This window comes from Jaculus jaculus, chromosome 17 (genome assembly GCF_020740685.1).
Source record: "Jaculus jaculus isolate mJacJac1 chromosome 17, mJacJac1.mat.Y.cur, whole genome shotgun sequence".
Classification (NCBI taxonomy): Eukaryota; Metazoa; Chordata; class Mammalia; order Rodentia; family Dipodidae; genus Jaculus; species Jaculus jaculus.
Window position 1 is genome coordinate 17319124 of NC_059118.1, and position 25233 is coordinate 17344356.

Sequence of the window (25233 nt, forward strand, 5' to 3'; positions counted from 1 at the left end):
GTACTAATTTTCAGGGGTTTTTTTATTATTATTTTTTTATTTGAGCCGGCACACCTTTAATCCCAGCACTCAGGAGGCTGAGGTATGAGGATCACCATGAGCTCCAGGCCTGCCTGACACTATATAGTCAATTCTAGGTCAGCCTGGGCTAGAGTGAGACCCTACCTCGAAAAACAGAACAAAAGTCCGGGGTGGGGGGAGGGAGCAGCGGTGAGCTGGAGGGATGGCTTAGTGGCTAAGGCCTTTCAGGCAAAGACAAAGGACCCACATTAGCCAGATGCACAAGGGGGCGCATACATCTGGAGTTCGTTTGCAGTGGCTGTGGGCCCTAGTGTGCCCATTCTTTCTCTCTGTTAAATAAAAATAAAATATTAAACAAAAAAAAGAAAAGGAAAATCTCACATGTTGGGCTGAAGAGATGGTTGAATGGTTAAGTAACTTGCTTGCAAAGCCTTAAAGCCTAGGTTTGATTTTGGGATACCCACATAAAGCCAGATGTACAACGTGGCATATATCTCTGGAGTTTTCTGCAGTAGCATGAGTGGGCCCTAGTGGGCTCATTCTCAGTGTCCCCCCTGCCCCCTTGCAAATAAGTAAATAATTAAAACCTCACATGGCTCATACCATTAAACTCTTGGGAGGCTGAGGTAAGAGGATCAAGGCCAACTTGGCCTAGAATGAGACTCTGCCTCAAAAAAATCTCCCTCTTGGCCGAGTGTGGTGGCTCATGCCTTTAATCCCAGCACTTGGGAGGCAGTGGTAGGTGGATCCAATGAGTTCGAGGCCAACCTGAGATTACATAGTGAATTCCAGGTCAGCCTGGGCTACAGTGAGACCCCACATCGAAAAAACAAACAAACAAAATCTCCCTCCCACCCTACTCACATGGGCACATAAATAACTCACATGTCAAACATGGTGGTGTATGCCTTTAATCTCAGCACTTGGGAGGCAGAGGTAGGTGGCTCACTGCAAGTTTGAGGCGGTCCTGAGAGTTCATAGTGAATTTCAGGTCAGCCTAGGGTATAACAAGACCCTACCTAGACTTCTCCCCACAAAAAAAAAAAAAGAGGTCTGTGGAGATGGCTCAGATGTTAAAGCTGCTTGCTTACAAAGCCTACCAGTCACACTCACAGATATTGACAGGCATTAGTTTGCAGTGTCCAGAGATCCTGACATGCACATGCGAATGAATGCACACACACACACATTTATTTTGGTTTTTCTCTAGCCAAAGTGAGAGTAGCATTAATATATGGGTTAAAACTATTTTTTATTGACAGCTTCCATAGACAATAAACCATGATAATTCCCTCCCCTATCCTCCTTCACAAATCTACTCTCCAACATATCTCTACATATCTCCTCTCCCTATCAATTAGTCTCTCTCTTTTTTTTTTTTTTTTGGTTTTTTGAGGTAGTCTCACTCTAGCCCAGGCTGACCTGGAATGCACTATGTAGTCTCAGGTTGGCCTTGAACTCATGGTAATCCTCCTACCTCTGCCTCCCAAGTACTAGGATTAAAGGCGTGTGTCACCACACCTGGCTAGTCTCTTTTATTTTGATGTCATCATCCTTTCCTCCTACTATGAAGGTCTTTAATAGGTAGTACCAAGCACTGGGAGTCATGGATATGCAAGCCATTTTGTGTCTGGTAGACTGCATTGTAGGAGTCCTACCCTTTCTTTGACTCTTACATTCTTTCTACCACCTCTTCTGCAATAGATCTTGAACCTTGGAGGGTGTGATAGAGATGTCTCAATGCTGAACCCTCCTCTGTCACTTCTTCTTAGCACTGTAGTGCCTGTTGAGTCATCCCAGTGGTCACCACTATCTGAAAAGAGAAGCTTCTCTAACCAAAAGAGAGTAGCATTAATATATGGGTATGATCATTAAAACAAGTGTTTACCTACCAGGCAGTTTGGTGAAAAGAATATATGCATTTAGCCAGACACCACCAGAGGTTACACCCTTAGGGCTCATGACTTCCCCGTCATAGGTTTTCAGTACTATGTATGTATTCTCTCCCATAGAGTGGGCCTCCAGTCCAGTTAGAGAATGGTTGGTTTCCCCCATAACAGACATACCACTATTGCACCCATTTGCTCATTTGGCCTGGCTGGCCAAACTTAATGCTTACAGTGTTCATTGTTGTTCAATCTCCACTGATGGCTTCTCTCTCCCATGGAGCTGCATGCAGTGTAGCTTTTTCCAGCTTTCTGTCAGCTGGTCTATATGGAAGAGGTTTTCAACTCAGTTCCATCAAGATTTCTCAGTGACTTTCCAACCCAAGCATGTGGAGTGTTCAGCAATATGGTATTACCATCTATTCCTGATGGGAAACCAAGAGCCTTGGCAATGGGCTGTAATGTTTTGGGGGTATTAGGGACCTCTCTGGCCAATAACTCACTGGAAGATATCCCATCCCTGGCACCAAAAATTTTCTAGCAAAAGTATGGCTTCTGGGTGTGCCATTGTCCAGAGCATTAGGTTTCCACATGACTAATTCATACCCTTTTAGATTTTGATTAACCCTCCCTCCACCCTTCCGTCACTCAGTTTCTTCCCCAGACCTTGCCTTATTTTTGCCTTTCCACCCAGTAATCTGTTCTTCTACTTACATATATACAATGCCATCCCCTTAAGTCCTCTCCTCTCCTCCCTCCCTTCTAATCCCTTTCTGGCTTCTGCTACTGAGATGTTTTGTAAGATTTATTTTTATTTATTAATTAGAGAGAGAAAGAATATGAGTGTGCCAGGGCCCGCAACCAATGCAGATAATCTCCAGATGCATGTACCACCATGTGCATCTGGTTTACGTGGGACCTGGAGAATTGAACCTGGGTCCTTAGGCTTCACAGGCAAGCACCTTAACCACTAAGCCATCTCTCCAGCCTGCTACTAAATTTTTCTTTTTATTTGGCAGAGAGAAAGAGGGAGAAAGAGAGAGAGAGAATAAGCATGCCAGGGCCTCCATCCATGGCAAATGAACTCCAGACACATGCACCACCTTGTGCATTTGGCCAACATGAGAACTGGGCAATTGAAACTGGGTCCTTTAGCTTTGCAGGCAAATGCTTTAACCACTAAGCCATCCCTCCATACCTGGCCACCAAGTTGTATACCAACTCACATACAAGTCCAAACATTGTTGCCAGGAATGGTGATGCACACCTTTAATCCCAGCACACAGGGGTCAGAGGTAGGATGATCACCCTGAGACTACATACATGGTGAATTCCAGGTCAGCCTGAGCTACAAGAGACCCTACCCTGAAAAACAAAAACAAACCAAAAAATAACAACAAAACAGGACACAAGTCCAAACATTTGTAGCTAGGATCTACATATGAGAGAGAACATGCAGCACTTGGCTTTCTGGGCCTGGGTTACCTCACTAGGTATAATCCTTTCCAGGTCCATCTATTTCCTTGCAAATTCCATAATTTCATTTTTTTTTTTTTTTACCGCAGAATAGAACTCTATTGTATAAATGTATACCCATCAATTTTTTTTTTTTTTTCTAGGTAGGGTCTCACTGTAGTCCAGGCTGAACTGAAATTTACTATGTAGTGTCAGGGTGGCCTCAAACTCACTGTGATCTTCCTACCTCTGCCTCCCAAGTGCCGTGCAACCACACCAGCTTCTCCCTTGATTTCTTTTATTTGTTATTTTTTTATTTATGTATTTGTAAGCAGAGAGACATGGAAAAGAGAGAGAGAAGCCAGGTGTGGTAGTGCACACCTTTAATCCCAGCACTTGGGAGGCAGAGGTAGGAGGAACACAGTGAGTTCAAGGCCACCCTGAGACTATAGCTCAGGTCGGCCTGAGCTTGGGTGAGCCCCTACCTCAAAAAACAATAACAACAACAACCAAAAAGAGAGAGACAGAGAGAATGGGTGTACCATGGCCTCTAGACACTTCAAAGGAACTCCAGATGCATGCACCACTTTGTGCATCTGGCTTTACGTGGTACTGGGGAACCAAATTTAGGTCAGTAGGTTCTACAGGCAAACACCTTACCTGCTGAGTCATCTCTCCAGCCCCATCTATTATTTATTTATTATTATTTATTTATTTTATGAGCGAGACAAAGGAGAGAGAGAGGCAGATAGAGAATGGGCAATCCGGGGTCTCCAGCCACTGCAAACGAACTCCAGACACATGTGCCACCTTTGTTGCTCTGGCTTACATGGGTCCTGGGATATTGAACCTGGGTCCTTTGGCTTTGCAGGCAAGCACCTTAAACACTGTGCCATCTCTTTAGCTCCCCCTTTTAAAAATGACAGACCTCCAGTCTAGGAGTGGGGGAGTGGCTGAGTGTTCAAGCACTTGTCTAGCTTCCACAAGGCCCTAGGATCTATTCCCACTGCAGAAAGAGATAGATAGATACATAGATAGACAGACAGACAGACAGGGAGAGAGAGAAAGAGATGCAGACAGACTCACCCACTCACTATTTTGCTCAGCTTCTGTGTGACCTGTGTTCAGTTGCTTACTTCCCAAAGAGCTAGGACTACATGCATGCACTACTATGCTTGGTTTCTTCCTAACAGATTAAAAAGTGAAGAAACATGCTAACCACAGTTTAAGACTTTAAAAAAATATATATGATATTATCTTGAAAATGTTTAGAAAAATAACCTGGGCGTGGTGGCTTATGCCTTTAATCCCAGCATTTGGGAGGCAGAAAGAGGTAGAAGGATCAATCGCCCTGAGTTCAAGGCCACCCTGAGACTACATAGTGAATTCCAGGTCAGCCTGAGCAAGAATGAAACCCTACCGTGAAAAACCAAAAAAAAAAAAAAAAAAAAGAAAAATTGTTTGAGAGAGTGAGGGAAGGAATCAGTGTACCAGAGCCTCCAGCCACTGCAAACTCCAGATGAGTACACCACCATTTACATCTGGCTTACATGGGTACTAGGGAATTGAACCTGGATCCTTAGGCTTCACAAGCAAGTACCTTTACCACAGTGCCATCTTTCCAGCCCATTTATTTTTAAAATATAATTTTTAAATTTTATTTATTTATTTGACAGAGAAAGAGGGAGGGAGGGAGAGAGAGAGAATGGGTGCTTCAAGGTCTCCAACTACTACAAATGAACTCAGATGCATGTGCCCCCTTGTGCATTTGGCTAATATGGGTCCCGGGGAATTGAACCTGGGTCCTTTGGCTTTGCAGGCGAACACCTTAACCGCTAAGTCATCCCTCCAGCCCTATTTTTAAAATATTTTAATTTACTTATTTGAAAGAGAGAGAGAAGGGAGGCAGATATATAAGTATGCTAGGGCCTCTGGTCACTGCAAACAAACTCCAGACACATGTGCCACCTTTTTCATCTTGCTTTATGTGGGTACTGGGGAATGGAACCCAAGTTGCTAGGCTTTGTAGGCAAGTACCTTAACCATTGCATATCTCTCCAGCCTCTAGAAAAAAAATTGTTCTTGAGCTGGGCATGGTGGCTGTTCCCACTCTCTCTCTCTCTCTTTTCCATTTTCTCTGCTTGCAAATAAAAGTATTTCAATTTTTTTCTAGAAAATGTAAAAAGCAAATGTACTAGAACAAGAGTGAAAACAGATAGACTCAAGGATTATTGCTCACATACATTGACACATGGGCGTGTCGGACTAAAACAGCAGGTTGTCATAAGTGCTAATGTCAGGACATCTGTTGGAACTGCTTATAGACCAAATGTGAACCTTTAAAAGGGAAGAGTCATGAATTTTAGCTGTACTAAAAAGGGCTAAGAAACATGATGGGAGGGGAGTGGCAAATTTAGGAGTAAATTTGTGACTTTAATTTGGGACCTAAACCAAGCCTGGTGGTGAATGCCTTCAATCCCAGCACTTGGGAGGCAGAGGTAGGAAGATTGCTGTGAGTTTGAGGCCATCCTGAGACTACATAGTGAGTTCCAGGTCAGCCTGAGCTGGAGGAAGTCCCTACCTTGAAACACCAAAAGAAGAAGAGGAAAAAAAAAAGGGAAACTGTTAAGTATGAGTGCCAGGGGCTGGAGAGATGGCTCAGCGGTCAAGGTGCTTGTCTGCAAATTCTAAGGATCCAGGTTGGATTCCACAGTACCCTAAAGCTAGATGTACAAGGCGAAGCCTTTATAGGTCACTAACATTTCACATTAAAACAAAAAAAAAAGCCAGGTGAGATGGCACATGCCTTTAATCCCAGCACTCAGGCAGCAGAGGTAGTAGGATAACCCAGAGTTCAAGGCCACCCTGAGACTACATAGTGAATTCCAGGTCAGCATGAGGTAGATTAAAACCCTACCTCAAAGAAACAAAATAAAATAAAATAAAAAATGAGCCAGGTGTGATGGCGCATGCTTTTAATCCCATCACTCAGAAGGCAGAAGTAGGAGGATCACTGTGAGTTCGAGGCCACCCTGAAATTACAGTGAATTCCAGGTCAGCGTGAGCTAGTGAGACTCTACCTCGAAAAACCAAAAATAAGTAAATAAATAAAAGTAAAACAAGGGCTGGAGAGATGGCTTTGTGGTTAAAGCAGTTGCCTGCAAAGCCAAAGACCCAGGTTTGAATTCCCAGGACCCATGTAAACCAAATGCACAAGGTGGCACATGCATCTAGAGTTTGTAAGTAAATAAATAAAAGTAAAACAAGGGCTGGAGAGATGGCTTTGTGGTTAAAGCAGTTGCCTGCAAAGCCAAAGACCCAGGTTTGAATTCCCAGGACCCATGTAAACCAAATGCACAAGGTAGCACATGCATCTAGAGTTTGTTTGCAATGGCTAGAGGCCCTGGTACACCTATTCTCTTTTTCAATCTATTGGCCTTGCTCTTTCTCTCTCTCTCTCAAATAAATAATAAATAAATAAACATAAAAGCTGGCCATGGTGGCACATGCCTTTTTTTTTTTTTTTTGGTTTTTCCAGGTAGGGTCTCACTCTGGCTCAGGTTGACCTGGAATTCACTATGTAGTCTAAGAGTGGTCTGGAACTCTCGGTGACCCTCCTACCTCTGCCTCCCAAGTGCTGGGATCAAAGGTATGCGCCACCACGCAAGGCTCTTGGCACATGCCTTTAACCCCAGTACTTGGAAGGCCGAAGTAGGAGAATCGCCATGATTTGAGGCCATCCTGAGACTCCAGGTGAGCCTGGGCTAGAGTGAAACCCTAGCTCAATAAAATAAAAAAAATTTTTTTAAAAAAGAAAGAAAACAGGAAACAAAATAGGGCTGGAGAGATGACTCACTGGTGGGAGCTACTTGCTTTCAAAACCTTCAGGCAATGGTTCAATTCCCCAGTGCCAACATGAACCCAGATGCACAAAGCAGCCACGTACCTGGAGTTCATTTGTAGTGGCAAGAGGCCCTCTGGTGCTCATAGTCTCTCTCACTGCTTCCCTTTCATTCATATATATACATGCTGTTCATGGGCTGGGAAGATGACTCAGCAGTTAAAGGTAGGAAGCTCTCCATGAGTTTGAAGCCAACCTGAGACTACATAATGAATTCCAGCTCAGCAGTTAAAGGCAGGAAGATCTCTGTGAGTTCAAAGCCACCCTAAAAAAAAAAAAAAAAAAAAAAGTACTTGCTTGCAAAGCTATGGACCTGCAGTTTAATTCCCCAGTACCCACATAAAGCCAAAAACACAAAATGAATACATCTGCAGTCCCTTTACAGTGGCAAGAGGCTCTGGTGTGCCCTGCCACAGACAACACACTCTCTCTCAGCAATAAATAAAAATATTAAAAAAATAAATAACCTTTTATCCCAGCACTCGGGAGGGGAGGCAGAGGTAGGAAGATTGCCATGAGTTCAAGGCCATCCTGAGACTACGGAGTGAATTCCAGGTCAGCCTGGACTAGAGTGAAACCCTACCTCAAAAAACCAAATAAATAAATAGATAAAGTATATGGGAAGTTGTGTGTAAATTATATACTATTACTGTGCCATTTTATATAAGTGACATAATGGGACTTTCTAAAATTATTCATGTATTTATTATTAGCTTTTTTTTCTTTTTCTTTCTTTGTTTCTTTTTTTTTTTTTGGTGCATTGAGGTAGGGTCTCATTCTAGCGCAGGCTGACCTGAAATTCACTATGTAGTCTCAGGGTGGCCTTGAACTCACAGCAATCCTCCTACCTGTGCCTCCTGAGTGCTGGGATTAAAGGCTTGCACCACCATGCCTGGCTCTATTAGTTTTTGAGGTAGTATCTCACTCTAGCTCAGGCTAACCTGGAACTCACTCTGTAGTCCCAGGCTAGCCTTCAACTCATAGCAACCCACCTACCTCTGCCTCTCGAGTGCTGGGATTAAAGGTACATGCCACCACCTACAACTTTATTTATTTCTTTGAATTTTTTTTTTTTTTTTGTTGTTGTTGTTTTGAGGTAGGGTCTCACTCTAGTCCAGGCTGACCTGGAATTCACTATGGAGTCTCAGTGTAACCTTAAACTCATGGTAACCCTCCTACCTCTGCCTCCCTAGTGCTGGGATTAGAGGAATGCGCCACCACACCCAGCTATTTATTTATTTGAAAGAGATAGAGAGAAGCAGATAGAGAGAATGGTGCATCAGGGCTTCTAGCCACTGCAAATGACTTTCAGATGCATGTGCCTTAGTGTACTGGGGAATTGAACTCGTTCCTTAGGCTTTGATATGGGTTGTTGTAGTCAGCTTCACATTGCTGGGATGAACCTCCAGACCAGGCACAGTTTATGGGAGGAAGAAGGGATTTCTTGAACCTTACAGATTCGGGGAAAGTTCCATAATGGTGAATGAAACTGACTCCCTCTACCAGATCCAGGAGGTGAGAGGAAAGCAACCACCACCAGCACAAATCAAACACATTCTAGAAAATCCTTGGCAGAGCTCAAGCATCCTGCATACCTTTAAACTGGAATTTCAGATCCACACCCCCACCCCATAACACCTCTTACACCTCTAGCCAAGTTACAAGGTTGAATAAAACTCCTGAGTCTAAACCAGGCATGCTGGCACAGGCTTTTATTGGTAGCACTCAGGAGGCAGAGGTAAGAGGATCGCCATGAGTTCAAGGCCATCCTGAGACTACACAGTGAATTCCCAGTCAGTCTGGGCTACAGTGAGACCATACCTCGAAGAAAAAAAAGAAAAAAGCAAGCAAGCAAGCAAAAAAAAAAAAAAAAAAAAAAAAAAATCTCAGGGCTGGAGAGATGGCTTAGCAGTTAAAGCGCTTGCCTGGAGAGCCTAAGGCCTCAGGTTCGGCTCTGCAGAACTTATGTGTAAGCCAAATGGCTGGAGGCCCTGGCACTACCCCCGGGTTTTTTTTTGTTTTTTTTTTTGGTCTCTCTCTCTCTCTCTCATAAATAAATAAATAAAAAATAGTTATCAGCCTGACGTGTTTAAGTCCCAGCACTCGAGAGGCAGAACCAAGAGAATCGCCGTGAGTTCGAGGCCAGCCTGAGACTACCTAGTGAATTCCAGGCCAGCCTGGGCTAGAACGAAACCCTACGTCGAAAAACAAGCAAGCAAACAAACCAACAAACAACAAAAACAAATTAAAATCTCGGTTGAAGACGCAAATACTGGGAAAATATGTCTACATCAACAACAAGAAGCAACAAGCAGCGGGGCCGCGACGGGAGAAGGGGAAGACGCCCGCCGGCGAGACCCGCTCGCCCGACCGCCGGCCGACCCTGACCGGAAGTGACGCCACGGCGCCGAGCACTTCCGGAGCTGGGAGCCCTCTCCGCCGGATAAAGCAGCTCGGGGGCCCCGGACCGGCGTTTCCCTCCCTCCCTCCCGCCTTCCCTCCCCCTCCAGCCCCTCCGCACCCCGCCGTCGTCGTCTCCTCCTCTTCCTCCGCCTCCTCCGCCACCGCCGGCCCCGCGACGCCGACTGTCGGGGGCCCGGCCCGAGCTGGTGTGCGCCGCGCCGGGCCGTGCGGCCGCGGAGCCGCGGCTCCCGGTAAGTGCGCGGCGGCGGTCGAGGCCTTGTTTACCCCGACTGACTTGGTTAGAAGCGGGAGGGTGGAAGGGGGGGGGAAAGGAGGGCGCCCCGCACGTTCGCCCGGCGCGGCCCGGGGCTCCGCCTTCGCCGGCCTCACACAGGCCTCGGCGCCCGTCGTCCTCTCCGGTTCCCGGCGCGCCCCAAAGCAGTTTGTGGCGGAGGCCAGCGCGGGCCCGTCGGTACGCTGGGTGGTGGGGGGGGGAACCTTCCCTTCGGAGGCGTTCCCCCGGGGTTTTCCTCATCCCCGCCACCCCCACCTCCGACTCCCGGGATTAACGATCTCCCCGGGGGGAAATTGTCCTCCCAAGCGCGTGGGTTTCGCGTCCTCGCGCGGGTTCCTGAAAGATCCGGGAAGCTCCTTCCGAGGGATTCGGGGTGGTGGCGGGGGACCCCGGACCTCCGCCGGGCCGTCCCCCCCGTCCCCACCCCCCCGAGGCCGTCGTGTTGCTCGCGTGACTTGGGCCGCCCTTGACTTCTTCCGATGGTTGACTTGGTCCCGTAAGAACTTTTTCCTGCCGCGGTGCACACACGTTCGGTGCCTTTTGCTGCTGCGTGTGTGGTAGCCACTAGCCACACGTGGCAGTGTTTGACATGGGACTCAGTGCTACCGAGAAACTAAAACTTTATACATACATATATACACATATATGTATATATGTACATATATATATACACATACATATATATATGTATATCTGTATACATGTATGTTTTCTCGAGGTAGGATCTCGCTCTCTAGTCCAGGAACCGGACTGTGTATGTAGTCTTCAGACTGGCCTCGAACCTCTCTGCCTCCCCAGTGCTGGGAGTAAAGGTTTGAGCCACCAGCACGCCCGGCAAGTGAGAAACTAAAACTTTAAATTTTGCTTACCCTTGTAGGTTAAATGAAGTTTAAAATAACTGTCTGTGGCCAGGAGCTATCAACTGTATTCGTATGGATACAGGGAAATTTTTTTTTTTTAATTGAAAATTTTTTGTTTGTTTGTTTTCAAGGTAAGGACTCTATCTAGCATAGGCTGGCCTGGAATTCACTATGTATTTTCAGTCTGGCCTCGAACTCACAGCATTCCTCCTACCTCTGCCTCCCGTGTGCCGGGATTAATGTGCCACCACGCTCAGCCCAGGGAAAGGTTTAAAAACTTGAGTTGCTGTCAGGTAGTTTTCTCTGAAAGCATAGTTAAATGATCATTCAGGGCCAATATCATAACTGGAGTAAACATCTTTTACACCCATCACATATCTGTTCTTGTCAATATTAAGTTGTAATCTTAAAATTGACTCCTATATCTGACCATGTAAGCCAAGCTCACAGGGAGGGTGGGTGGCAGGTTTTTTAAAAGTGACTTTGGCTCTTGGAAAAAAGTTCAATTACTCTTATTTCTGTCTGATATGATGGAATATTTAATACCTCAAAATCAAAATATTGCCATTACTGGCTCCTTTGAACAAAATCAGCATTATTAGTTTTAAATTTTTAAAAATTTTTGAATTTATTTATTTGAGAGTGACAGAGAGAGAGGGAGACTGGGCGGGCCAGGGTCTCCAGCCACTGCAAACAAACTCCAGACGTGTGGGCCCCCTTGTGCATCTGGCTAACATGGGTCCTGGGGAATCCAGCCTCAAACTGGAGTCCTTAGGCTTCACAGGCAAGCCCTTAACCGCTAAGCCATCTCTTCAGCCCAACATTATTAGTTTTTTTTTGTTTTTTTTTTCCGAGGTAGGGTCTCACTTTGGTCCAGGCTGACCTGGAATTAACTCATTTCAGGGTGGCCTTGAACTCATGGCAATCCTACTACCTCTGCTTCCCGAGTGCTGGGATTAAAGGCGTGGGCCACCATGCCCAGCTCCAACATTATTAGTTTTGTTTGTTTATTTTATTTTTTTGTTTTTCGAGGTAGGGTCTTGCTCAAGCCCAGGCTGTTCTGGAATTCACAATGTACTCTCAGGGTGGCCTTGAACGCATGGCCATCCTCCTACCTCTGCCTCTTGAGTGCTGGGATTAAAGGCATGAGCCACCACATCTGTACCTAAATTTTTTTTAAAAAGTCTGACTGGAGAGATGGCTCAGCCATTAAAGGCACTTGAAAAGCTTACGAGGCCCACATTTGATTCCCCAGTACTCCTTCCCCCATGAACAGAGTGGCTCATGTGTCTGGAGTTCATTTACAATGGCAGGAGGTTCTGTTACAGCCTGTCTTCCTCTCATTCTCACTCTCTGCTTGCACATAAGTAAATTTAAAAAATGTTTCTGTTTTTTTCCGACATAGGGGCTCACTCTTACCTCTTCCTCCTGAGTTCTGGGATTGAAGGTGTGCCCTAGCATGCCCGCCTTCAAATCTGTTTTTAAAGTAAAATATTACTCCTTTATTTTGTAAATCTTCCACAGTAATTGGACTTTGATTTTTTTCTTTTCAATTTTTTTATACTTGATCGTAGCCAAAAGACCAAGAAGCGATTCTTTTCAATTTTTTAAACAACTTCCATGATTATAAACAATATCCCTCTCCCTCCCCAGTTTCCACTTGAAACTCCATTCTCCATCATAACCCTTACCCCTCTCAATCAGTCTCTTTTATTTTGATATCATGATCTTTTCCTCCTGTTATGGTGGACTTGTGTAGGTAGTGTCAGGCACTGTGAGGTCATGGATATCCAGGCCATTTTGTGTCTGAGGGGAGCATTTTGGACTTTGATTATTATTTAGTTTATATTTGCTTGTCTATATTGAAAATTTCTCTTTTTTTATATATATATTGAAATTTTCTTTGGAAGTTATAAGCTCTGGTTGTGTAAGAAATCCTAAGGGGGCCGGGCATGGTGGCGCACGCCTTTAATCCCAGCACAGGGAAGGAAGAGGTATGAGGATCTCTGTGAGTTCTAGGCCACCCTGAGACTACATAGTGAATTCCAGGTCAGCCTGGGCTAGAGTGAGACCCTACCTTGAAAATCAAAAAAAAAAAAAAAAAAGAAAGTAAGAAATCCTAAGGGGTAATGCTATAGCCATAAAAAGCAAGTCATATTAGCCTTGGTTACAGGGATCTGTGTCTCTAGGAAAGCCAAATGGCTCTGGCATGTGTCAGAGATTGGTGACTGGGTGTAGGGGTTAATACCTGTAATCACAGCTCCTGGGAGGCAGAAAGAGAAGAATCAGAAGTTCAAGGTCAGGGTTTGGTTAAGAAGCAAGTTTGGAGCTGGGTGTGGTGGCACATGCCTTTAATCCCAGCATTTGGGAGGCAGAGATAGGACTGTTGTGAGCTTTAGGCTACCCTGAGACTACATAGTAATTTCCAGGTCACCTTGGACTACAGTGAGACCTTACCTTGAAAAAATCAAAAACAAACAAAAAGGAAGCTTAGCCAGGCGTGGTGGCACATCTTTAATCCCAGCACTCCAGAGGCAGAGGTAGGAGGATTGCCATGAGTTTGAGGCCACCCTGAGACTCCATAGTGAATTCCAGGTCAGCCTGGGCTAGAGTGAGACCTTACCTTGGGGGGTGGGGGGAAGCAAGTTTGAAGCCAATCGGGACTATGTGAAACCTTGTCTGAAAGAGGTGGGAAGTGGATCTTAACATATTAATACTGCTTAGTAGGCATCCTATTGGGCACACTAATTTATTTTTTATATATGAGAAAGATGGGGGTCAGATAGAGAAGGAGCCCATGAAGGCTTTTAGCTTCTGCAAGTGAACCCCTGACACATGCACTGCCTTGTGCTTCTTGCTTATGTGGGTCCTGGGGAGTGGAACCTGAGTCCTTTAGCTTTTTTTTTTTTAAATTTTATTTATTTATTTATTTATTTGAGAGCGACAGACACAGAGAGAAAGACAGATAGAGGGAGAGAGAATGGGTGCGCCAGGGCCTCTGCAAACGAACTCCAGATGCGTGCACCCCCTTGTGCATCTGGCTAACGTGGGACCTGGGGAACCGAGCCTCGAACCGGGGTCCATAGGCTTCACAGGCAAGCGCTTAACCGCTAAGCCATCTCTCCAGCCCAGCTTTTTTTAAAATTAATTTCTTATTGACAAATTCCATAATTATAGACAAAAAACCATGGTAATCTACCCCACTTTCCACTTTGCTACTCCCCTCTCTATCATATCTCCTCCCCCCTCAATCAGTTTCTCTCTCTCTCTCTCTCTCTCCTCTCTCTCTCTCTCGCTCTCTTTTTTTTTTTTTTTTTTTTTTTTTTTTAGGTAGGATCTCACTCTAGTCCAGGCTGACTTGGAATTCATTAGGTAGTCTCAGGATGGCCTCAAACTCATGGTGATCCTTTTACCTTTTCCTCCCAAGTGCTGGGATTAAAGGCATGCACTACCACGCCTAGCTAGTCTGTCTTTTATTTTATTTTGATGTCATGATCTTTTCCTCCTGTTACGGTCTTGTGTAGGTTGTGTCAGGCACTGCGAGGTCATGGAAGTACAGGCCGTTTTGTGTTTGGAAGAGTGCACTGTAAGGAGTCTTACCCTTCTTTTGTTCTTACATTCTTTCTGCCACCTCTTCTTCAATGGTGGGTCCTTTAGCTTTGCACACTAGTGTTTTAACCACTAAGCCATCCCTCCAGTCCAGGCACTTGAACTTTATTTAACAATTCATGCAGGGTGGGGGAGATGGCTTAGCTCTTAAGGCTTTTGCTTGCAAAGTCAAAGGACCTGGTTTGATTCCCCAGGACCCATGTTAGCCAGATGTACAAGGTGGTCCATGTGTCTGGAGTTCTTTTACAGTGGCTGGAGGCCCTCATCTGCCAATATTGTCACACACATTCTATCATTTTTTTTTTTCAAGGTAGGGTTTCCCTCTAGCTCAGGCTGACCTGGAATTCACAGTGTAGTCTTGGTGTTGATGTCATACTCACCGGGATCCTCCTACCTCTGCACATGGAATGCTGGGATTAAAGGTGTGTGCCACCATGCTCAGCTGTCAAATAAATTAAAAAATATATTTTTAGGGCTGGAGAGATGGCTTAGCGGTTAAGCGCTTGCCTGTGAAGCCTAAGGACCCTGGTTCGAGGCTCGATTCCCCAGGTCCCACGTTAGCCAGATGCACAAGGGGGCGCATGCGTCTGGAGTTCGCTTGCAGTGGCCGGAAGCCCTGGCGCGCCCATTCTCTCTCTCTCCCTCTATCTGTCTTTCGCTCTGTGTCTGTCACTCTCAAATAAATAAGTAAATAATGGACAAAAATATTAAAAAAATATATATTTTTTTATTTGGGAGAGAGATTCAGGAATAGATACAGATAGAGAGCGAGAGAATGGGCGTGCCAGGGCTTCCAGTCACTGCAAACGAACACCAGACGCATGTGACCCCTTGTGCATCTGGTTTACGTGGGTCCTGAGGATTTGAACTTGGGTCCTTTGGCTTTGCAGGCAAATGCCTTAACTTCTAAGCCCCAGCCCTTACATGAATTTTTTTTGGGGGGGGGGATTTCCAAGGTAGGATATTCACTGTAGCTCAGGCTGACCTGGAATTCACTATGTAATCTCAAGGTGGCCTCAAATTCATGGTGCTCTTCCTACCTCTGCTTCCCAAGTGCTGGGATTAAAGGCATGTGCCCCCTTGTGCATCTGGCTTATGTGGGTCCTGGGTAATCAAATCTGGGTCCTTTGGCTTTGCAGGCAAACACCTTAACCACTAAGCCGTCCCTCCAGCCCTCAAATAAATTTTAAAAATATGTTATTTTTATTTATTTGAGATAACAAAAATAGGCAGGGAGAGAGAGAGAATGAGAATGGGCCTGCCATGGCCTCCAGTCACAGCAAATGAACTCCAGATGTGTGCACACCCTTGTGCATCTGGGTTACGTGGGTCCTAGGAAGTCAAACCTGGGTCCTTTGGTTTTACAGGCAAACACTTTAACTACTAAGCCATCCCTCCATCCCTGAGTTTTGCTTTTTCAAAGCAGGATCTCCCCAGCCTTTACATGAATTTTGTTTGTTTGTTTTGTTTTCCAAGGTAGGGTCTCTCTCTATCCCAGGCTGACCTGGAATTGACTATTAATCTCAGGGTGGCTGCGAACTCATGGCACCCCTCTACTTTAGCCTCCTGAGTGCCCAGCTACATGAACTTTAAATAAAAATTTATTTGAGAGGCTGGAGAGGTGGCTTAACAGTTAACGCATTTGCTTGCGAGACCTAAGAACCCCAGTTCAATTCCCCACGACACACACAAGCCAAATACACAAGGGGGCACATGTGTTGGGAGATCTTGGCAGTGTCTGGAGGCCCTGCATGCCCATTATTTCTTTTGTTCTTGCCTCTTCTCCCCACTCAAATAAATAAATAACATTATATGTTTTTGTTTTTTTTTGAGGTAGCCCAGGCTGACCTGGAATTCACTCTAGTCTTAAGGTGGCCTCGAACTCATGACAATTCTACCTCTGATTCCCAAGGGCTGGGATTAAAGGCATGCACCTCCATGCCCAGCTGAACATCACTGCTGTCTCAGGTCAAATTATTAATGAATTATTAATTGTTAATGAATAACTTCAGTACTTTTTTTTTGTTTTGTTTTTTTCAAGTTAGGGTCTCACTCTATCCCAGGCTGATCTGGAATTCACTGTGGGTCTCAGGGTGGCCTCGATATCATGGCAATCCTCCTACCTCTGCTTCCCGAGTGCTGGGATTAAAGGCGTGCGCCACAACGCCCAGAAACTTTCATACATTTTTATTTGATGTTTAAAAATATTGATTTATTTTTGTTTTTTCAAAGTAGAGTTTTGCTCTAGTCCAGGCTGACCTGGGATTCTCTATGTAGTCTCAGGGTGGTCTCCAATTCACAATGATCTTCCTATCTCTGTCTTCCCATCTGGTATTAAAGGCCTATGTAACCATACCTGGCTCTTATTTATTATTTTGAGAGAGGGAAAATGGCTGTGCCAGGGCTTTCAGCTGCTGTGAACAAACTTCAGACTTGTTCACCCGCTTGTGTCATGTACCCCACCTTGTGGGTATGTGTGACATTGACTTCTTGTGGCACTGTTTGTCTGGCTACATGGGACCTGGAGTTTTGAACATGAGTTTTTAGGCTTTGCAGGGAAGCATCTTAACCAATAAGCCATCTGTCAAGCCTTTGCCTTTTTTTTTTTTTTTTTTTTTTGAGATAGGGTCTCACTCTAGCACATTCTGACCTAAAATTTACTATGGAATCTCAGGGTGGCCTCAAACTCACGCCAATCCTCCTACCTCTGCCTCTTGATGGCTAGGATTAAAGGTGTGCACCACCATGCTCAGCTTTTTTTTTTTTTTCTTCTTTTGGTTATTTGAGGTAGGGTCTTTCTCTAGCCCAGGCTGATCCTGGAATTCACTCTGTAGTCTCTGGATGGCCTTAAACTCCTGGTGATCCTTGTACCTCTGCCTCCCCAGTGCTGGGATTAAAGGCGTGCGCCACCATGCCTATCAGAGAATTTTATTTACAACAGGTTGATGAGAATCATTGACTTCTTTAAAAGTTGTGACAGAGGATGCTGATGGTTTACAGTAAGGGGATAAATGGCTTCTGTCTTACATAGTATCCTTTTTGGTTTTTTGAGGTAGGGTCTCATTCTTGCTCAGGCTGACCTGGAATTCACTATGTAGCCTCAGGGTGGCCTTGAACTCCTGGTGATCCTTGTACCTCTGCCTCCCCAGTGCTGGGATTAAAGGTGTGCGCCACCATGCCTATCCAGAGTATCCTTTCTTAAGGAAATAAAACATAAATTAACATTTTCTATGATTATAAAAAAAATCCCATGGTAATTCCCTCCCCCTCACTTTCCCCTTTGAAATTCCATTGTATATATGTAAGTTCAATGATTGAGATGGGGAGGTAATATGATGGAGAATGGAAAACATACATTCTTAAGAAACACACACACATCCCAGTTAATTCCAGGTCAACCTGGACCAGAGTGAGACCCTACCTCGAAAAACCAAAAAAAAAAAAAAAAGGAAAGAAACACACAACAACAAAATATAGTTTATTTATATACATACACATATATTTGTATATATACACACATATATTATTTTATATACGTGTATGTAATATTTATATGCATGTATAATAATTCATATGTGTGTATATAAAATAAATTTGCAAAAGCAGGGTACCAGTTTTAAAAAATCAAATCTCTCTTTTCATTTTAGATGGAAATCATATGACAGCCCATTTGGATGACATCTGCTTGAAATATCTTCAAAAATTACAGGTATTTTTAATTTTAAAAAATAGCTTTTTCTTGGGCTGGAGAGATGGATTAGTGGATTGCTTACAAAGCCCAAGACCCAGGTTCAATTCCCCAGTACCCATGTAAAGCCAGGTGCATAAAGTGGATCATGCCTCTGGAGTTAAAAAAAGGAAAAGAAAAAATATTTCTCCCAAAGAAGAAAAATGCTACAATTAAGTTCAATTGTGATTAGATGATTCTGTTGTTAAAAGTTAAGTTTGGGCTGGAAAGATAGCTTAGAGGTTAAGGCCTGCGAAGCCTAAGAATGCAGGCTCAGCTCCCCAGATCGCATGTAAGCCAGATGCAAAAGGTAACACATGAGCACAGGGTCGTGCATGTGCACAAGGTGGCACAGGCACCTGGAGTTTGATTGTAGTTGTTAGAGGCCTGGGTGTGCTCATTCTCTTTCTCTCATGCACATGCTCTCAAATAAATAAATAAACAAATAAATAAATAAAATAAGGCTTTGGGGGCTGGGAAGATAGGTTAGTTGGAAGTAGTTGCAAGTTTGAGACTGGTGCCTGTGATCCCCTTAATAGAGGTAAAGACAGGAGGATACTTGGGGCTTGCTGGGTAATCTAACAGAATTGGTAAGCTCCTGCTTCAGTGGTAGATACTGCTTCAAAAAGTAAGGTGGTGGGCTGGAGAGATGGATCTGCAGTTATGACACTTGCCTGCAAGGCCTAATGACTATGGTTCAGTTTCCCAATGCCCACATAAAGTCAGATGCATGCACAAAGTGGCACATGCATCTGGAGTTCATTTGCAGTAGTAGCTACAGGCTCTATTATGCCTATTCTCTGTGTGCAGATAAATAAAATGGAGCCTGACTTGGTGGCTATACCTTCTTCCCTCCCTGAAGTAGGGTCTTATTCTAGCCCAGGCTGACCTGGAATTCACTCTGTCACCTCAGAGTGGCCTTGAACTCATGGTAATCCTCCTACCTCTACCTCCTGAGTGCTGTGATTAAAGGCGTGTGCCACCATACCTGGCCTGCTGTCCCACCCTCCCTCCCTGCTTCCTTCTTTCTTGCCTTCCTTCTTTCCTTTTTTAAAACATATTATTTTTAGGTTTGGAGAGATGGCTTAGTGGTTAAGGTGTTTGCTTGCAAAGCCAAAGGATCCCCATTTGATTCTCCAGGACCCATGTAAGCCAGATGCACAAGGGCACATGCATCTGGACTTCGTTTGCACTGGTTAGAGGTCCTGACATGTCCATTCTCTCTCTCTCTCTGCCCCTTTCTCTCACAAATAAGTAAATAAAAATATTTCATTATTTATTTATTTATTTATTTATTTTTGTTTTTCAAAGTAAGGTTTTGTTCTAGCCCAGGCTGACCTGGAATTCACTGTGTTTTCTCAGGGTGGCCTCGGCTACCTCTGCCACCCTAGTGCTGGGATTAAAGATATGCACCACCACACCCAGCTATTTTTTATTTTTAATTTTAATTTTTTTTTTTTTTTTTTTTTTGTTTTTCGAGGTCGGGTCTCACTCTGGTCCAGGCTGACCTGGAATTAACTCTGTCATCTCAGGGTGGCCTTGAACTCAAAGCAATCCTCCTACCTCTGCTTTCCGAGTGCTGGGATTAAAAGCATGCACTACCATGCCCAGCTTCCAGCTTTTTTTTTTTTTTTTAAGATTTATTTTTATTTATTTATTAGAGACAGAGAGTGAGAATGGGCATGCCAGGGCCTCCTGCCACTACAAACGAACTCCAGACATGTGCACCCCCTTGCATCTGGCTATTGTGGGACCAGGAGAATCGAACTTGAGTCCTTTGGCTGCGCAGGCATGCACCTTAAGCTAAGCCATCTCTCCAGACCCTTGTTTTTGTTTACTTGTTTGTTTGACAGAAAAAGAGGGAGAGTGAGTGAGAGAATAGGCTTGCCAGGGCCTCCAGCCACTGCAATTGAACTCCAGACACATGCACCCCCTTATGCACCTGGCTAATGTGGGTCCTGGGGAATCGAACCTGGGTCCTTTGGCTTTGTAGGCAAACACCTTAACTGCTAAGCCATTCCTCCAGCCCCTCTTTCTTTCTTATTTTTTTTTTCCTTTTTTCTACTCTTTTACATGTTTTTTGTTTCTTTGCAAGCAGAGAAAGCAAGATAGCATGGGAATGGGCACATCAGGGCCTCTTCCCACTGGAAACAAACTACAAATGCGTGTGCCATTTTGTGCATCTAGCTTTATGTGGTTAAGTGAGAATTAAACCTGTGTTGGCAGGCTTTGGACAATCACTGAGCCATCTTCCAAGTAGTTTTTTCTATTTTAAGTATGCATGTATCTTACAGACATCCGAGAGGGTTGTACGTGAAACAATATAGTTTTATTTCTGTAAATATCATTGTGGGAAAGAACTGTATCCTTAGTCATATGATGTGGTCTACTGCGATGCACTACTGGGGCACATTATCGTTGGTGGCTATGATTTAACTTAACCTCCTGCACAACTGGCTGTGAAGATACCCTTTCCCTGCAGGAATCTGGCAAAAGGGACAGATCATTGTAATTTGACTCCTTGACATGGGGAAGATACTGTGTTCTTTCATTTCAGGTCCTTCACATGAATTTGCTGTCAGTATTATTTGTCTTCTAAGGAAGAGGCTTCCCTTTGACAAGCATAGGCCAGGGGATTGGTAATGAGGTGCTTCCTCTACCACCAGAGTTGAAATAGGCCACAGTGGGAACAGTGTCAGGGCTGTGCCATTTTGATTCTTTAATTGTTTATGTTACACTGTCTCATAGGGAAAAAGTAACACTTTTTTTTCCCCCTCCTTTAGAAGACAGAAACACTAATGCATACAAGAAAGTGATAAAGATTTGGGGGGAGGGGGAAGAAGCAACGCTTTCCTGATCTGAAGTTTGGCTGGATGTTAAGATGTCTGTGGACATGAATAGCCAGGGATCTGACAGCAATGAAGAGGACTATGATCCAAATTGTGAGGAGGAAGAGGAGGAGGAAGAGGAGGAAGAAGAAGAAGAAGAAGAGGACCCTGGGGATATAGAGGACTACTATGTGGGAGTATCCAGTGATGTGGAGCAGCAGGGGGCTGATGCCTTTGATCCTGAAGAGTATCAGTTCACTTGTTTGACCTATAAGGAATCCGAGGGTGCCCTCAATGAGCACATGACCAGCTTAGCCTCTGTACTAAAGGTGAGTAAGGGTGAACTGTTTTAAGTAATGTTTCTTTCTATACTGATTGGTGTTATAACTTGAAACCAGACCTAAATTTGTGATGCATCATTGGATATTTTGTCACATTTCCTTGTTTGTAAGTATAAATGTGTCTAGCTAAGCACCTTAGACTCCAGGATTATGAAGTTGTAAAGGAGGGTTATACAATAGGTTCAAGAAAGATCAGAAGTGAACAACAGAATTGCAGTTTTCCACATGTTTCAGAAAGTGAGTTTTATGAATCTTCATGAGATAGATCCTCACCTAAATCACCATCTTATGAACTAAACTCTGTTTGGTAAATGTCTCTAAAATATGTAAAGCCCTAAAATTCAGTGTCTGGGCTAATGAACTCATTCATATCCTGATGACTGCTCTCTAATGTCCAAAGAGGTTTCAGCAATATCTCTTTAAGAGTAAAGTGAGTTCTCATAGCTTGTAATTCATTAACTTTGGGTGAGGTTTTAGCACAGAAATTTTACAGAGTGAATATAGTTTGTTATTCAGCAGAAATCTTACTTTCTTTAATTGCTGAACCATCTCCAGCCCAACATCTTATTTTCTTAACACTTAAACTAGCATACCTGTAGAAGTCTTGTACATTAAGCCAGTTATTGTCCTCACAAGTTACTTTTTTATAGTTATTTTGACATTTTACCAGCTTATTTTTTTTCTGACACCATAAAATAAAAGTGGGACATTTATTGTCCATTTTCACTGACCTTCATACACTTTACATGTATGTTGTAGGTAGGTGGAAGTGGGAGGATCAGTAGTTTGAGGTCAGTCTTATGTTGTTGTTTTGTTTTAATTTTTTGTTTTTTTCAAGGTAGGGTCTCAATCTAGCTCAGGCCAACCTGGAATTCACTGTTTAGTCACAGGGTGGTCTCAAACCACCTCCCCCTTCCTCCCAAGTGCTGGGATTAAAGGTGTGCACCACCATGCCCGACTCTTTCTTTTTAAATAATTCATTGATTTACTTCAGAGAGAGAGAAATTATGAGTCAGTGAGTATGGGTGCACCAGAGCCTCTTTGCCATTGTATATGAACTCCAGATGCATATACCACTTTGTGCATCTGGCTTTACATGGGTACTGGGTAATCAAATTCAGGCTAACAGGCTTTGCAGATAAGCACCTTTAACGCTAAGCAATCTCTCCAGCCCTGTTTCTTTTGCTTTAACAATACTGTGAGGATTTAAGATCTGGATATGTAAAATTTGAAAAGGGGTCTGGAGCAAGACCCTATTAAAAAACAAAACAAAACAGCATACAAAATGTTGAGCAGAATTATCAGGTCTGTGGGTATTTACTAGGCAATTTTCATTTGACCAGGGTTGTTGGCATGCTCCTACATATGCCTGGGAGTTCTGAGTTTTCATTCTCAGTGCTGACTTTGCTGTAATAGCTGAGACAGATGAGGGGCCCAAACATCACTTCTACCTTCTGTTGTATTGGGGCATGTCTTAGGTATGTGGGAGCACTTGTGCACTTGTGTGTGTGTGTGGAGGCCATGGCAATCTGCCTGGCCTCTGCCTCCTAGGTGGTGGGAGAAAGGTGTGTGCCACCATGTTCCACTCTCCAGATTGATGGATTTAAAAATTTTTTTGTTGTTGCTTATTTTTATATATGTATTTGAGAGGAACAGACAGAAAGAGAAAGAGGCAGATAGAGAGAATGGCCGCATCAGGGATTCCAGACCCTACAAAGGTACTCCAGATGCGTGCACCACTTTGTGCATCTGGCTTACGTGGGTACTGGGGAATTGAGCCTCGAACCAGGGTCCTTAGGCTTCACAGGCAAGTGCTTAACCACTAAGCCATCTCTCCAGCCCAGATTTTTTTTTTAATTTTAAAATTTATTTCAGAGAGAGACAGAGAATGGGCACATGAGGACATTCAGCTGATGTAACTAAACTCCAGATGCCTGCGCCACCTTGTGCATCTGGCTTATGTGGGTCCTGGGGAATCAAACCTGGGTCCTGTGGTTTTGCAGGCAAATGTCTTAACCACTAAGCACTCTCTCCAGTCCTTGTTTTTTTGTGTGCTTATTTTCTTTTTTTAAAAAAGAGGAGAGACAGAATGGGTACAAAGGACTCCATTTTGTGCATCTGGCTTTATGTGGGTACTGGTTGTTAGGCTTTGCAGGCAAGTGCCTTAACTGCTTAGCCATCTCTCTAGTCCAGCACCTGTTTTTCCTTTTTTTTAAATTTTTTTTTTTATTTTTACTATTTATTTGCAAGCAAAGAGAGAGAGACAGACAGAGAGAACAGGTGCACTTGGGGGCCTCTAACCACTGCTAATGAACTCCAGATGCTTGCACCACTTTGTGAATCGAACCTGGGTTGTTGGGCTTTGCAGGCAAATGGCTTAATCACTGAGCCATCTCTGACCTAGAAGCAAGGATTTTTACTTGGTTATAATAAAGGAACTCTGGCTGAGCATTGTGGTGCACAACTTTAATCTCAGCACTTGGGAAGCAGAGGTAGGAAGATCACTATGAGTTCGGGACCACCCTGAGAATACATAGTGAATTCCAAGTCAGCCTGAACTAAAGTGAGACCCTATTTCGAAGAACAGAGAGAGAGAGGGAGGGAGGGAGGGAGGGAACACGGACTTTACTGAGTGGTATATACCTTTAATCCCAGTACTTGGGAGGGAGAGGTAGGCAGATTGCTGTGAGTTCAAGGCCAGCCTGAGACTTCATAGTGAATTCTAGATGAGCTATAGTGAGACCCTACTTGATAACTTGATAAAGAATAAGGGGTTGTGTCCATCAGTTTGAGTAATTCTGATGCTGAAATATTTAAGTCTGTGTGTGAGAGCAGGCACATGAATGCCACAGTGTTTGAGGATCAGAGACAAACTCAGGTATTGGTTCTCACCTTCCACCTAGTTTGAGGTAGGGTCTCTGTTCATCACTGTGTTTATCAGGCTAGCCGTCCTATAAGCTTCTGCAAATGCACTGCGCCATCTCCCTATCCCAGGCAGGGTCTCTAGCCCAATCTATCTGGAACTCACTATGTCCATGGCTGGCTGACAAGCTGCACAGGAAAGATACTCATCCTTTGCAGAGCTCAAGAGAGGGCCCAGGCAAGAGATGGCAAGTGATCGTTGATAGACTTTGCTGCTGGGCTCCTCAACATTATGAGTGTGGTCAGGAGAAGTCAATATTCAGGGCCTCATCTAGTTGCTATAGGAGGGAAAAGAAATAGGACACTTTGGACCAGATCTAGTTATATATCTAGATCTGGGTAGCTATAGGGATCTACTAGGGTTGAGGGAGGCCCTGTAGGACAGCAAGCATGAAAGTAAGAATACTGCATTCTTGGTAAAAGGGAATAAGATGTAGGTAGTCAATGAATGAATGTAGTCTGAAATGTCCTTACTATTGGAAGAAAGGAATAAACTTGAAACTTCAGTACTTGAGTAGCATAATGAAATTACTCAGTTGTCAAGCCAATTATGGATTTATTATATTTATTTATTTAGTTTGTTTTTTTGAGGTAAGGTCTTGCTGTAACCCAGGTTGCTCTGAATTTCATTAGTCTCAGACCAGCCTTGAACTCACAGCAATTCTCCCTAATCAGCCTCCCGAGTGATGGGATTAATGCCTTGCTATGTGGTTTTTTGTTTTTGTTTTTGAGGTATGGTCTGGTTCTAGCCCAGGCTGACCTGGAATTCACCATATAGTCTCAGTATGGCCTTGAACTCATGGCAATCCTTCCTGTCTCTGTCTCTGTCTCCCAAGTGCTGGGATTAAAGGCATGTGCCACAACATCGTACTTATTTTTATGCTTTTATAATTTTATATGTTAACCAGTAGAACTGGGGAAGCATTTTCTAGAACATTCCGTTCTACCACCTTGTTTACCCTTAAACAAAATGTGAATAGCAAAT

At 44.0% G+C, this 25233-nt stretch overlaps 1 protein-coding gene across 2 annotated transcripts in view; it reads left to right on the forward strand.

Annotated features, from left to right (window-relative positions):
* Positions 1-9828: 9828 nt before the first annotated feature.
* Positions 9829-25233, forward strand: part of Arih2 (ariadne RBR E3 ubiquitin protein ligase 2) — a 64422-nt gene continuing 49017 nt past the window's right edge. The window contains exons 1-3 of one of the 2 annotated variants that reach the window (XM_045136748.1): positions 9829-9917; positions 18078-18139; positions 20941-21314. In XM_045136748.1, coding sequence (XP_044992683.1) covers positions 21039-21314 — 276 coding nt within the window. In that variant the 5' untranslated portion in view covers positions 9829-9917; positions 18078-18139; positions 20941-21038. Of the gene's footprint in view, positions 9918-18077; positions 18140-20940; positions 21315-25233 lie in introns of those variants that run through there. The other variant, XM_045136749.1, reaches the window with a different exon arrangement.